This window comes from Myotis lucifugus, unplaced genomic scaffold (assembly GCF_000147115.1).
Source record: "Myotis lucifugus unplaced genomic scaffold, Myoluc2.0 scaffold_211, whole genome shotgun sequence".
NCBI classification, from domain to species: domain Eukaryota; kingdom Metazoa; phylum Chordata; class Mammalia; order Chiroptera; family Vespertilionidae; genus Myotis; species Myotis lucifugus.
Window position 1 is genome coordinate 1,525,872 of NW_005871259.1, and position 14,301 is coordinate 1,540,172.

General features: G+C 54.7%; 1 protein-coding gene across 1 annotated transcript in view; it reads right to left on the minus strand.

Annotated features, from left to right (window-relative positions):
• Positions 1–7,778, minus strand: part of RHBG (Rh family B glycoprotein) — an 11,219-nt gene extending 3,441 nt beyond the window's left edge. The window contains exons 1-4 of the mRNA XM_023761530.1: positions 7,551–7,778; positions 2,636–2,822; positions 2,004–2,154; positions 1,721–1,882 (exon numbers count right to left, since the gene is read on the minus strand). Of these exons, the coding sequence (XP_023617298.1) occupies positions 1,721–1,882; positions 2,004–2,154; positions 2,636–2,822; positions 7,551–7,737 (687 nt within the window). The 5' untranslated portion in view covers positions 7,738–7,778. The remainder of the gene's footprint in view (positions 1–1,720; positions 1,883–2,003; positions 2,155–2,635; positions 2,823–7,550) is intronic.
• Positions 7,779–14,301: the final 6,523 nt, after the last annotated feature.

A 14,301-nucleotide genomic window follows, 5' to 3' on the forward strand; every position in this document is an offset into this window, starting at 1 on the left:
CTAAAGGAGGTGACACACGTGAAGGTGCTCAGCCACGGCCTGGTGGGTACTAAATGCTCAACAAAACAGTAGCCACGGAGGGGTTCTGGCCCCAAAGGGAGCTACTTAATGAAAATCAGAGGTTTGAGAGGTGTGTTTTTTTTTAAGTATCAGGAAAGAAAAGAAAAAAAAAGACCAAGTGCACCGCATTCCAGGCACTGAGCTGGGTCCTTGGTGTGCGTGCCAGGGAAATAATTTGGTTTATAACCTCAGTGACGTCCTAGAAAGGATGGACCCTGCAGGGTGCAGGGAGGCCGCTGTCTGCCGAGCAGTGGGTGAGCTGGGCCTGTGTGTCCCATGCCCTGCCTGTCCGTGTGAGGTTCCCAGGTCAGTCCTGGAGGGAGAGGGAGGAGGGGTCGAGGAGCACAGTGAGGGAAGGCTGGGACCGTTTGGGGTAGGGTGAGCTTGGCAAGGGGCTGGGGGACTGCCCCTGGGTGCTGAGTGGTCCTTGGGTGTGCCATGTGACTTCCCTGCAACCCCACAGCCTGCAATAAAATCCACCCACTCACCCACTGGTGCTCGGCGGGAGAGCGTGGGGAGGAATCAAGGGAAGGTCACGTGTCTGTGGAAGGAGCTGGAGGCGGAGGAGAGCTGAGAATGCAGGCCTCTGGGGCAGCACGGAAGTCTTGGGGCGTCTTTGGACTTAAAGCCCCATGTCTCTGGGTCTCAAAGGGCAAGGAGCCTCCGCTGCCCTAGGGTTACACGCACTCTATTTCCCCAGCAAACCCGGAGCGTGAAATACAACACCAGCCCTCTCCTCCCAGTTATTTTTCAATACTACCCCCCACCCACACAAAAGATTTGGCCCGGCCCGTGTGGCTCAGGGGTTGAGCGTCAACCCCATGAACCAAGAGTTCCCAGGTTCCAGTCCCAATCAGGGCACAAGCCCAGGTTGCAGGCTTGATCTCCAGTACGGGGCGTGCAGGAGGCAGCCCCATTGATGTCTCTTTCTCCATCGATGTTTCTATCACTCTATCCTTCTCCCTTCCTCTCTCTCTAAAACCAGTAAAAACATATATATGTTTTTTAAATCAGTCAAGTTTAGCAGTGGGGTAAAAACATATCTTTAAAAAAAAAAGAAAAAAAATCAATTCCTTTCCTGGCTCGTTTATGAAGGTAGGGAGAGGAGCAGAGGCCAGGGTGGAGGTACCTGCTTAAAAGACACGGGGTGGTGACTGGTGCTCGCAGGTCAGGCCCTACTGCTCCCAGGCGTGATGCACAAACTCCAACCCCCAACCCCAGGGCAGGGGCTTCTGGGAGGAAGTGTCCTTAGGCCTGGGAGGCAGCCCTGGGGACAAAGGCCTGGGGGTAAGAGGGGGGAGAAGCCACGTGTGAGGGAGCTGGAGTTGGGAGGGAGGAGGAGGGCGAGGGGCTGGGTGCCAGGCGGATGAGTCTGGTTTCTGACTTGAGGGTGGTGAGCCCTGGAGGGTTTAAGCAAGGGTCGGTGCCAACATTTCTGAAAGGCCCCTGGGAACGGGCCTCAAGGCTGAGTTCTAAGAACCTGTCATAAAACTGCTGAGAAGGAGCACAGGTCCCGGACTCTCATGGAAGAACCCAAGTAGGAAGGGAGTTCTCAGCCAGACCCCCGAAGACTACAGGCAGCACCCGGAGACCTTGCCTGGAGAGCATCCTCTCTGGCCCCCAATCAGGGGTCCCCGGAACTGGTTCCACCCCGCCCCACCTTGGCAGGCTCACCAATCATGGCAAAGAGGTCGGAGTGGTAGACGGAGCCCTGGAGATGCTTGCTCTTCTCCAGCTGGGGCCTGTAGAGCACCCGGGAGAGGACCAGCCCAAAGTAGGCACCAAAGGTGTGAATGGTCATGGAGCCTCCGGCATCCTTCACCTGGGGAGGCAGAGCTGAGCTGGAGGGGAGCCCTGCCCCACTGCCCCACCCCTCCCCCTGGCCCCGGTCAGGGCCTGGCCTTGGCCACCCCCACCCTCGCTCCATCCCCATCCAGACTCACCCCCAGGAGACTAAGGAGCACAAACTCGTTGATGCCAAACAGTGCCACCTCCAGCAGGGCCATGAGCAGCAGCTGGGCTGGCCCGGTCTTGCCCAGCACGGCCCCGAAGGAGATGAGCACAGCCCCAGCGCAGAAGTCAGCATTGATCATGCTGGAGGGAGGGATAGGGAGGGTGAGCGAGGGGAACCTGGGGAGCCCTGGGGAAGGGCTCAGGGGAGGAGGCCATGAGCCTACTGCATGTCTGAGTTCTTCCCTGGGAGGAGGGGAGAGATCTCTGTGCCTCTGTGCAGATGGGGAGAACAGTCTCAGGGAGGTAGGTTTGGGGACCCAGCAAACACAGCCGACAGGTGGAAGAACCGGATCTTGAACTAGAGGCTCCTCCAAACCTGCCATGAAGCTCTCTCCCCTCCCAACAGCTCTTGGGTAATAAGGGGCTTAAAGGAATGGGGAGAGGGGTGTGGCTGAGTGTGTGGACCGAGGCTGGGAGAAGAAATCAGGCAACAAGAACAGGCGGGGCCCCTGAGAGAAATCAACTGATGGGTCGGAACCTGATGGACAGGGCTTCAGTGGGGTCCTGTGAGCAGGGGCCCCCCAGGCAGACCTGGGGGAGCAGGGGAGCAGCGGCTGCCCACCTCTCCACGCCAACGTGGATGTGGCTGCCGTGGAAGGAGTGCAGGAAGCCCTGGACGAGCGTGGACCACTGCAGGGCAAAGGCCGCCAGGAGGAAGGTGAAGCCCACGCTGCTGAAGCCGTAGCGCTGCAGGAAGGCCATGAGGAAGCCGAAGCCCACGAACACCATGGCGTGCACATCCTGGAAGCCTGAGGGGGCAGGGGGGATGCTCTGGCGCCCGCCCGCAAACCCAGCAGCCACCCAGCCCGGGCCCCCGCTCTTGAGGCTGGAGTTTGGGACTCCCAGACTGAGCCTCTGTGCCTAGCTGGCCAGCGTGGAGCAGCAGTGGGAACCTGACCATCGCTGATGTCCCCGTGTCAGAGCCAGGGCACATAGAGCCTTTTCCTGCTCTCTTCTCTGCCCTGTCTCTGGGCTCTTACAACCACTTACCAAAGAAGGTCCACCTGTGTCTCTCCGGCTGCAAGCCCTGCCCACCATGCTCACAATCCTCTCTCCCTCCCGGCTTCTCTTCAGTGGTCCCTCTCTGCTGGGAAGTCCTTCTCGATGTCTAACCTCCATCCCTCATACTTCAGAACCTATCCCTCTCCGTTTTGAGAAATTTAAATGTAAAAAAATAATAATTTACAAAATAGCTTTAAGTTGTTAACGGGTTACCTCAGGGAAAAGGACATGAAGGGAGGGGGGGACTGCTGGGGCTCGACTCCAGTGCAGACGATGCTCCTGGAGTTATGCAACATGGCGACTGTGCGGAGGAGGATTTCACCTTTTAGTTTGTTTCTTTCTATAGTACGATTTTTTTTAATAGCAGAATTATTTGAACTATTTTTACTTGTCAGTGGGGTTTCTGGGCAGGGAGATTCGGGGTCTCTTCTGTTTGCTTTCTATTCTGCACTACTGGGCATAAGAAACTACGCTCATAAAGTAATGCACAGTAACACTGCCAATACGACACATACAAATAATTTGCTTTAGTGTTAGTTCTGTATCCCTCTCCCGTCCGCTGTAAATGGGGTTTGAAACACAAGCCAGTGTGACCTTGGGCATGCATCTGGGCCTCTTTCCTCCGCCCGGGGTCTCTGTAGACGGCGCCACGCTCTGCATCTCTGGCTTTCATTTAAAACACCACAGACAGCGGTTCATGAGTGCTGCTGTGGCATTTGTTGTAAGTAAGTTATTGAGAAACAGGGTCAACCATGACCCTAAGCTCCCCTTTGACAGCTCCACGTGAGAGCTTTTTCTTAGAACATATTTCGAGGAGATGTCACTTCCCCCGAGGAACCAGCCGGCTGTCCTGCATTCAGGTGACAGATGTGTACCGAGCACGGGTGCATCAGGGTCTCGGGACGCAGCAGCCACGGTCCCTGTGCTCACAGGCGTGAAAGACACCAAAACATCAAAGCATCACGTATGTGATAACTGATGATATTTCCTTTTTTCCTTGGCCGCCTGGAAGCTCAGAGCTACACTGGAATCTCAACCGCAGCCACGATAGGTAGGCCCTGAAGGTGTTCGTCATTATGTTCTGCTTCCCTTTTCTGACACACATGTTTTTGTTGTGAATGACCTCAAGCCCCTTGTAGAAAGAGACAAATCATAAAGAAAGCAAAATCACGGTCATCTTTCTTTGTTCAATCTGGAGAAGCACCAACAAGCCAAAAATGTATTATTGAATTTCAGAATGTAATCAATGATTTGGAGAGATCAATGATTTGGAGAGATCAATGATTTGGAGAGAAGCGAACTTTTGTGCTTTTTTGTGCTGTGTGTGGGCTGATAGGAAGTGAGTTTGCAAGCCCCTGCAGCGGGCTGGGTGTGTGCTGCCAGCCCCGGCAGCTAAGGGGAGTGAGGCCCTAGAGCCCCACCGGCCTTCCTCAACGGTCCCAACATGGCGTCCCTTCCCCAAACCACCCAGACTCCTCTTCCCTCCCAGGTCGGAAAACCTCGTAGAAAAGGAGAGACCTCATTTGGAACTCAATCCACAGCCGCCATTCTTTTAGGCCTCACTGCCTGCCTTCTCTCCTTGCGTAGACAATAAATTAGGGGATCCATGTCGTTCTTTTGCCCAAGGACAGAAAGATAACGAAGGGGGCTGGGTCACAGGGCTCCGTGCCCATTACCTGCCGAAACCACTCCAGAACTTGTTTTAAATGGCAACAATATTTACGTCTCCCACCTCAGGCTTGTTTGGAATCAAAACTCAATCCCTTGGCCTTTCAACTGAAGTCTAAACATCAAGAAATCTCCTTCAGTGGAGAAGGCTGCACACAGACCCTCTCCCTGGGCCACGCCAGCTGAGGCAGGGGGATGGATAAGATGACCCCTCCCCAGTCCTTCAGGGGTCCCTGTGGGGGCAGGAGAGCCTGGTTGGAGAGAAGATAAAAGCTCTGTAGCGCCATCTAGTGTCCTCTCTCTTTCCCTAACTGCCCCTCCCTAACCCCACTAGACTCCTGAACAAGATTGAGATGATGGGACAAGGAAAGTCAAAGCTGGGGCTTTCGCATCTGACAGAGCTGCATTGAAATTCCAGCTCTCCCCCTTTAACTTTGTGACCTTGGACAAGCCACTTAACCTCTCTGACCCTCAGTTTCCCCATCTGTAAAGTGGGGATATAAAATATGAGGAGCAGGAAACATGAGTGTCAAAATGGGGAGGCCACAAGCAATTAAAAAAAATGGGGAGGCCATCCCCCCACTCTCCCTGCTCCTGTCTTTAAGGGGACAGATGAGTCTGTATTCTCCTAGAAGAGGTCACACAAACCGCTCTGGTCCTGGTCACATCCCCCTTCCCCACCTCTTCCAAGAAGATCCTAACTCCATCTATCCTAAGTCCTTCTCCCGGTGAGTAAGGTCTTTTTTCTTCTTTCCTTTTTCCAATACCCGCCTAATAGGGTAAGAAGCTTGGGGAAAGGCTGCAGACAGGGAGCCAAGAGACCTGGTCCCAGCCCGGCTAACTCGCTGTGCGAACTTGGGCAGCCACACGTTCTCTCTGGCTCTCTCTCCACATCTCGGTAGAGTTGACCAGATGGGCTTTGAGGGCCCTTCCTACAGACATAACAGACAGACCCTCAGAGTAGCCATGCCCTTGGCATTGGCTCGTCCCCGGGCACCACAACAGTTGCAGAGCTCCCTTTCATCTCCCAAATCAAAGCGTGGTGGCTACACCCACTCTGGCCCTGATCCCTTCCCCTGTACACAAGGACAGGTGAAGACCCGGCTCATCAAAGCCACAGGCTCCAGGGACCTCACACCTCCCTCCTCCCCAACCGTCCCCCCCACACACACCAGGGTCCCAAGTCCACAGGGGTGGAAACCTGGGGCAGAAAAAGAGGGAGGACTCCCAACTGCCATTCCTCTTACTGCAATGCAGGGCGGACAGCTGTGTCCAGGGCGAGCCCACCACCGCAGAGGGGTGAGAAGCTGGCCGGTTTCAGGGAGGACTTGGAAACAGGCCGGGCTTGGAGGCCTTCAGTGAGGCCCCGGGGAGAAGCAATAGGGGTTCATGGTAGGCAGCCAGGTCAGACCCTTGGACAAGAGCTTACTGCTCTCAGCCTGCGAACTGTTCCCTCCCAACTCCCTGTCTCTCCGGACAAGGCATGACCCCAAGGGTCCGCCATTCCTGCCCTATTGGCTCTGGCTTTGATCCCAGCGTCCATGGCTCACCTTGTCCAGCCAGGGCTGGGGTGAGGGAGGGGCCGTCACCCCCCTCTGCCTAGGATGTCTGGGGTGTCTGGCGCTTTATGCCCAGGTCCAAACCTCCACCTCACCCTCCAGAGCCTCAGCACTGGGAGCTTCATTTTGTCACGCCGGGGCTGGGACAGGGTCAGGGGGGGACAGCCTGCTGCCAGCTCCGCAAACAGAAAGTAGAGTAATAGCAGCCTGTGATTTTTTTTATAGGAGACTCACACTCTGAGCCTTCTTTGCATGTATATCCTTCAAATGGGGCACCCTTCTCCCCATTGCCCAGATGGGAAAACTGAGGCTTAGAGGAGACCTGCCCAAGCATTTGTGGTGACGTTTGAGAGTCTGGTGTCCTTGGTCTCAGCTACCCAGGGCCTGAATCTCAAGGCTGGGCCCCCAACCTTGAGAGGCTCTGTCCCAGCAGGGGTCAGGGGTTAACCCTCCGCTTCCTAGGCCCTGTCAGCAGGCAGGTGAACTGGGGTGCGAGGAGCTCGGCATGCCCGAGTCCCCGTTCCCCTCTGCCGCTCACACGATGGGTGAGCATGAGCAAGTCACCACCGCTCTGAGCCTCTGCGTTCTCCCCTGTCAAATGGGCTGATGACCCTGCCATGCCTCTTCCTCAGGGCGAGGGACTGCTCCTCTGTGGTTGGCTGGTCGGCCGTTGCAATCATGTTCTCTCTGACTTTGGGGGGCCATCTCTAGGCAACTAGGGAAGACGGGCCGGAGCCCCACTAGTCCGGACTGCCTTGGTAGCCACCTGCCATGACCACGGCTGCCCGCCACTCCCTGTCTCCCCTGCCCAGAAGGCTTCTCCTTCCTGTGGGCAGTCAGGGCGGAGGCCTGAGGAAAGGCGAATTGCCTGCCACAGCCCCGCAAACCTGATGAGGCCGACGGGGAGAGGGACACGGGCGCGGTCAAAGCTGGGGCCCCGGCTCTGGGCTTGAACCCCAGCTCCCTCACTTCTGACAGCATGACCTTGAACAGCCACTTAACCTCTCCCAGCCTCAGTCCCCCACCTCTGACTAGTAGCTGGTTTATAGACTAAAGGAGGTAATGCATGTGCCACCCGCAGCATACTACCCGGGGCCGGGCAGACGCTGGGAAAGGTATTATTATACATCTGGGGCACCTTCACCTCCGAGCGAGAGGGTGGCCCACCTACCCCGAGGGGTAGATCTGGGCCCCCGAGTGCCCCCTCCTTGGGGTCCTTGCTCCCCGCGAGCCCTCGCCCACACTCACTTGGGTAGCGAAAGTAAAATTCATTGTCCGCGTTACTGTGGTTGCCCTCGTGCCAGCGGGCAGCGTCGGTTTCGTGGTCGTAGCGGACAAACACCGCAAAGAGGATGGCGGTGGCGCCCTGGAGGAGGAGGCAGAGCAGGGGCAGCTGCAGCCGCCGGCGGGCGGCGCGGCGCGGGGTCCGGGCCATGGGGCAGAGGCTGCGGCTCCGGCTCCGGCTCCGGCTCTGGGCGCCGACAGGCACTCCCGGGCGTGCCGGGCAGGTTTCACCGAGCCAGACCCAGCCCACCTGCAGCGCCCTCCCCCTGCAGGCCTCGCCCCCGCCCACGAGGAGACCCGGCCCTCCGCGGCTCCCGGGGCTGGGGGTGGGGGAGGGTGGGGTCTCGGGCTGGAGGCCGGAGGTGGGGCAAGGACTGGGAGGAATGGGGGCGTTGGGACCCCAGATCCTGTTTCTGCCCAGCTGACCCTGGCGCTGTTCTGCTCGGTATGTACTGTGCCAGCTGGGGCGCAGCGGCGGACCCAGTGGGGGAAGGAAGCGAGGGGGCCTGCACTCTAACTCTCTCCCCCCCAACCTGTGTAGTTGAAAGAGTGTTTCCCAAAGAATAAGTGCCCCTTAAAGGCCCCACCTGCCCCCTGCCGGTGGCTCAGTGGGTTGGGTGTGGTTCCTTGCACCAAAAGGTCTTTGGGTTCCCGTCAGGGCGCCCGCTCAGGCTGCTTGCTCCAACCCCTGCAGGGGGCGTGCAGGAGGCAGCCGGTGGATGTTCTGTTCTCACATGGATGTTTCTCTTTCTCCCTCTCCCTTTACTCTCTATCAAAATATCAGTAAAGAAAAATTTTAAAGGCCCTGGCCTGGCCCCTCCAGGGTTAACATAAGGAAGAGCTGAGGGGTTACTCAAGCTTTTCCAAACTGAAAGATGGAGAACGGAGATAAAGAGATGGCTCTCCAGACCTGGATGGTTAACCCCGCTGGGGAGGTCTGGGCCGCAGCAGGCCAGGTGCTTGCCCTGCTCCAACCCCCGCCTCCCCCTCTCCAACCTGCACCCACCCATCTCCAACCTGCACCCACCACAGTGCAGCAGGCTGGCAGGGGCCGCATTGACAGCGGGCTTTCCTGAGCAGCCCAGGGAGGATCTGAGGGGCTTCAGGCTGCTCAGCAGCTGTAGAGAAGGGAAGCCAGGTGGAAGGAGGGTCTTCTCACTTAGGAGTCCACAGTCCTTGTTACACGAGCAAGATCTGCATCCACTGGGGCGGTAGACGGACAGCGAGGAGACACTTACTGCGAGCCAGGCTTTAGAGACGGACCGGCTGACCCCTCTCCGGGAGCCCCTGTCCAGTTGGGAGACGGACACTTAGGAGGGAATTTAATTGCCATTGGGGCAAATATGTGACCTTGGGAAGCACAGAGGCCGTGGGGACCTAGGAGGAGGCTGCAGAACCCACAGGAGAGGAGAGGAGGGAGGGGACCGAAATGGAGACTTCCTGGGAGGCGATGTCCACAGGCAGTCTAGAAGGACAGCCCTGAACTGGGGCAAGCGAAGAAAGCAGAGGGACATTTCAAGGAGGGGCTCAGGATAGACACCAGCCTGGCTGTGTGATGTCCAGTGCGTCCAGGAACTGAGGCTGAGGGTGGGGAGTCTAAAAAGACCTGGAAGGCCCTGCTAAGGCACATGGCCTCTGCCCCGTGGCTGCTGGGCCACTGGGGGGCTCTAAACAGGTGGAGGACCTGGACTATGGGTTCTGACACCTGCGGGCCATAAGGCGCTTCCGAGAAGAACAGCTGAAGGCCAGTGTCAGAGGGGCTGGTGAGAGGGGAGGCCCTCTGCCGCCGTTGCCACCCTACACCCTACTGACCGCGGGGCCTGTCATGCAGCAGGGGCGGTGGGTGTTGGCGAAGAGGTTCCAGACCCTGCCTGAAGGAAGAGTTGCCATTCCCAGGAGATGTGGTGCAGGTCCACAGGCGCCAGCCACTCCCCAGAGCAGATACGGAGTGGGGCTCCTCCTAAGAACGACCTGGCCCTTCTCAGGAGCCCTGATCCTCCTCCTTTCTCCGGTTCACCTCCTCCCCCACCTCCCCTCATGGGCTTGAGCCGCTGGGCCAGCGTGGGCTCTGGGGGACAGCGTGGGCTCTGGGGGACAGTGTGGGCTCTGGGGGCCAGCGTGGGCTCTGGGGGACAGCGTGGGCTCTGGGGGACAGCGTGGGCTCTGGGGGACAGTGTGGGCTCTGGGGGACAGTGTGGGCTCTGGGGGACAGTGTGGGCATTCTAGGTGTCCAACTTCCTGACCTAAGTGCCCAGCCAGGCGGGCAGGGGGGTGGGGGACCAGCCGCTGGGTAGCAGCAGCCTCTGGTAGCACTGCTCTCAGCAGGCCAGGCATGCTCTCTGGCCTTCGCTGGCCCCTGGCCCCTGGCCCAGAGGCTCTCTACTTGATCAGCAGGAAAGCTGTTTTCCAGCTCCTGCTGTGGAACGGTGTGGGCAGTGGGTGTCTGGTCAACAGTCTGTGGGTAATGATTCTTGGTAAATCAGCATCTGGATATCCTCGCAGGCTCGGCCTTCCGCTCCAGAGGCACAGCCTGCTTTCTGAGCCCTGTTTGGGTGTAGGCGTTGCTCTGGGCTGCCCAGGCAGGGTCTGGGTAGGCCCTACAAGGGGAAGAGTCTCTGCAGAACCAGAGAGAGCAAGGCCTCTCAGCTGGGCCTTCCTAGCATCCCTGGGAGTTTCCTCCCTGATTCCAGCCTCCTCCATCTCTTTCTGACCTGTCGACAGTTTTTCTAAATTCCTCAGGATCTCTGGTTTTCCCTCTCCTCTGTTGCTCATCCACTCATTCAACAACCATCCATTTAGTGCCAATCCTGGGCCCGCTCCTGGGGTTCCAGTCAACACCAGTAACAGGGTTGGGTCCTGGAGGCCCCCTGCCCTGGCAGGTAACCCTTTATGTGCTGGATTGCGGAGAGGTCTAGAGGGAGCCCTTGGAGGGCCAGGATAGCTGGGCCAGCCGCTAGCAGGTACACTCGGAGACCTTTGGACAACATCTCCTTACCAGCTTGTATGGGGCAATCTTGGTATTTTAACAACTAGTGAGCACCAGCTGGTTTCACCCTTTGGCCCAGCAGAGATCGAGACCCTTGTGAGGGTTTCCATGGCCCACCACCTCCTCTGGAAAGGCTCAGTCCATGGTTTTCCTTGGGCTCACCCAGTGATGGCAAGCTCTAGGTGCCCCCTCCTGCCTCCTCTGGCCCCGGAAGCTCTGATGGATTTGGGGGCCTCATCTCTCACTCCTTCCGCCACCTCAGACCTCTTCTTAGGGGCCCCTGGCTCTGTCACCGCTCCCTGCCTGCCTGGCCTGGGGTCTGTCCAATCTTAGACTTTCCATCTCTAGTTTCCAGCTGTGACCAGCTGAGCACCTAAAGGGTAGCCAAGGGGAACCGGTGTCTGCTGCTTGCCCTGGCCCAGCCTGGCCAGGCCATCCATGGGGACCAGGGCTCAGGTTACTGAGTAACTCGAGGTTGCTTAGAGCTGCCCTTTATCAGGGTCACCTCCTCCCTACTCCCTGCTGTTTTGGCTTAGAAATCCCAAAGCCACTTGGCTCCCTTAGTTCCAATGAACTTTCTCCACACAGTTATGGGCAACAAAAGAGAAAAGTAGCAAAGCACCAGAGTTAAGACATTTGTTTGTTCATTTATGTATTGATTCATTCATTCATTCATTCACATTTTTAAAAATTATATTTTTATTGATTTGAGAGAGGGAGGGAGAGGGAGAGATAGAAACATCAGTGATGAGAAAGAATCATTGATCGACTGCCTCCTGCATGTCCCTTACTGGGGATAGGGCCCACAACCCGGATGTGTGCCCTGACTGGGAATGGAACTGTATGTTTCCTTATATATAGGATAATAATATTCCCCTTGTGGAAATGTTGTGAAGATCCCAGATAATCGATGTAGAGGGCTGGCATTTCCTAAGCATTCAACAGATGTGATTATTACTGTTCTCTCCTGCCCTTGCTTCTGGCTTCCTCTTCCTCCCACTTGCTTTGCCCACCCTCACCTGGAGACAGAGGGCCACCTGGCGGTGGAGCGAAGTTAACCCACTGGCCCCCCTTCCTCCAACACCAGCACCTTCGCCCTGGGCTTGCAGCTTAGGTTAGCTCCCTGGAGGGGGCACCTGGGCGCGCTCCCACCATCGGCCCTGGAGAGGAAAGGGGTGCACTCATTCATGCCTTTGGCTGGCCTATGTGTGCTCCGTGGGGGGTTCTCAGCGTGGTCTTCACCTTCCTTTCTTCTCAGCCAGATCACTTGTAAACAAAATTATCCTTCCCAGATATTCATTCAATAAATATTTATCTACTTAGTATTTCATTTCATTAGCATTCAAATATGCAGCAAATATCTCTTAAGAACCAGTTATGTGTCAGGGACTATTCTATGCATTGGTTGTACAGCAATGGAAAAAACTGTTAGGAACAGGAACCACCACCACCACCCTGATTTTTCATTAATGTGCAACATTAATTTTTAAAAAATTTAATTGTATTGTTTTAAAATGTGTCACTACTTGAAACTGGTGACTTGACTATGCACAGAAATCCGGCCAAATAGTCTGCAAATGCCAGAAGATGGAACAAACCCAGTAGGTCCTGGGTTTGGAAGATAGGAGACGGGCTGGGGCAGCAGGTCTCAGGGAAGATGCTCGCTGGAGTGAGCTGGGAGGACCCCTCCAGGGTTCTGACTCTCCCCTTCCAAATTCTACTTTTCAAGCTCTCGACACACCCAAAGCTCTGGATGCAGGCAGAAGTGCCACATCTAAGATGGGCAATAAACAGAGGCAGGTTCAGATGAAAACTATAGGAAGGTATAAAAAAAAAACCCGGGGTTGCTTTACCTAGAGAATGGATGTCTTAGACTCGGAGATGGGGGAACAGTTGGTCCCCATCGTCACCGTGGAATTGGCTTACTAAACGCTTGGAGAGCCCTGGCCAGTGTGGCTTGGTTGATTGAGTACCATCCTTCACCATTTGAAAAATTTGTGAACTTCCATGCAATGCACTTCTAAATAATTTGAGCCCTCCCTAGATATATGAGGATGCATTTCCTACTGGGTTGTAAGATTTGAAGAATACTTTACACACAATCCATACTAAAGGAACCATATTTCTGACTGGACAATAACAGAGGATGAGTTTGGGGAGCAGCAAACGGTGGCAGAAGAGAAAATTCAAAAAGGTGCTTTACATTCTTTATTTTATATATTTCTCACAATAATCCTATGAAGTAGGTAGCTTTATCCACATTTTGAAAAAACGTAAGTTGGGAAATTTGTTCAAGATTCCACCATTAGTACATGGCAGTGCTGGAATCAAATCCAGGCCTGTAAACTCCAAAGTCATGCTCTTTGCTACCGCACAACTAGCTCTGCAAAAAGAGCTAGTTCATTGATGTCCACACTATGACATAGTAAGGTCTCTCAGATAAAGTAATCTCCTCTGCCCTAACTGGTTTGGCTCAGTGGGTAGAGCGTCAACCTGCGGACCAAAGGATCCCAGGTTCGATTCCGGGCAAGGGCACATGCCCAGGTTGCGGGCTCGATCCCCAGTGGGGAGCGAGCAGGAGGCAGCCAATCAATGATTCTCTCTCATCATGGATGTTTATATTTCTCTATCCCTCTTCCATCCTCTCTGAAATTAATAAAAAAAATATTTTTAAACAAGTAATCTCCTCCACCTACAGTTAAGTGGATAGTCAGATGGCCTCAGGCATTTTCCTGGCCACCAGTGTGACTGTCCTACTCAAACTGAGTATCTGTTCGCTCTAGTCGACACAATGTCTTCTGGGATCACTGTACAAATTTTTGTTCTAAGTATTAAGAGGAGATACAAAGGAAGAATATTATATTCATTTGAAAAATAATTATTGAGCACTTATTATTTAGCCTATCCAGTTTTAGGCACTGGGAATACAGCAACATTCCCATTTAATGGGAAATGCAGAACAAATACTTTCCAATTAACCAAGTAAGAGGAAAAAACACATACAACTAGAATCATTTTCCCAAATGCTGAGCAGTTAAGGCCTGGCTTTTAAGGGAAGGGAAGCAGGGCCTCTGACACACCTTTTCTGTTAGTAGGATATAGGTGTGGTGCCTGGGAAAGAATCATAGGATCACATGACCAACAACCCGTGCTATTATTTTACTATTGACAATTTTACAAGTTCTCTCCAGCAGATCTTAGGCTGTTCCAATTTGGGGAGGAAAAAAGTGTGAAAGGGTGTGATTCCTGTATTGTTCGTGCTCCCACGGTCCCTTCACTGGTTTGGAAAACAGCTGTTTCCATTATTATTGTTTCTTTTTTTTCGGGGGTGGGGGACACAAAAAACAAAAACCACATAAATTTAACTAAACCTTAACAGTGTCCTACGAACGGGCAATTACTGTGTTCTCTCCACGTTTAATTTTTGCAATATCCGGCCGTTTCCTTTCCTATAAGGTAATGGACCAGCAGTTGCGTGGATGAAAAGGGTAGGGGAGGCAATGGGCATGAAGAAACTCTCAAAGCCTTACAGGGAACTTGAGAAAATGTTTCGGATAGAATAATTCGGGAGAGGGGAGGGCAAATAGGCCATCACCCTCTGGTACCACTCATACCCTCCGTTTAAACATTTGCCTTAATAGGGTAAGGTCCAAGCAGAGCAACGAGTCCAGAGGCAAAAAAACCACAACTCGCAGCGTGCCCCCAAGAAATGCTGGCCAGCGCGATAGA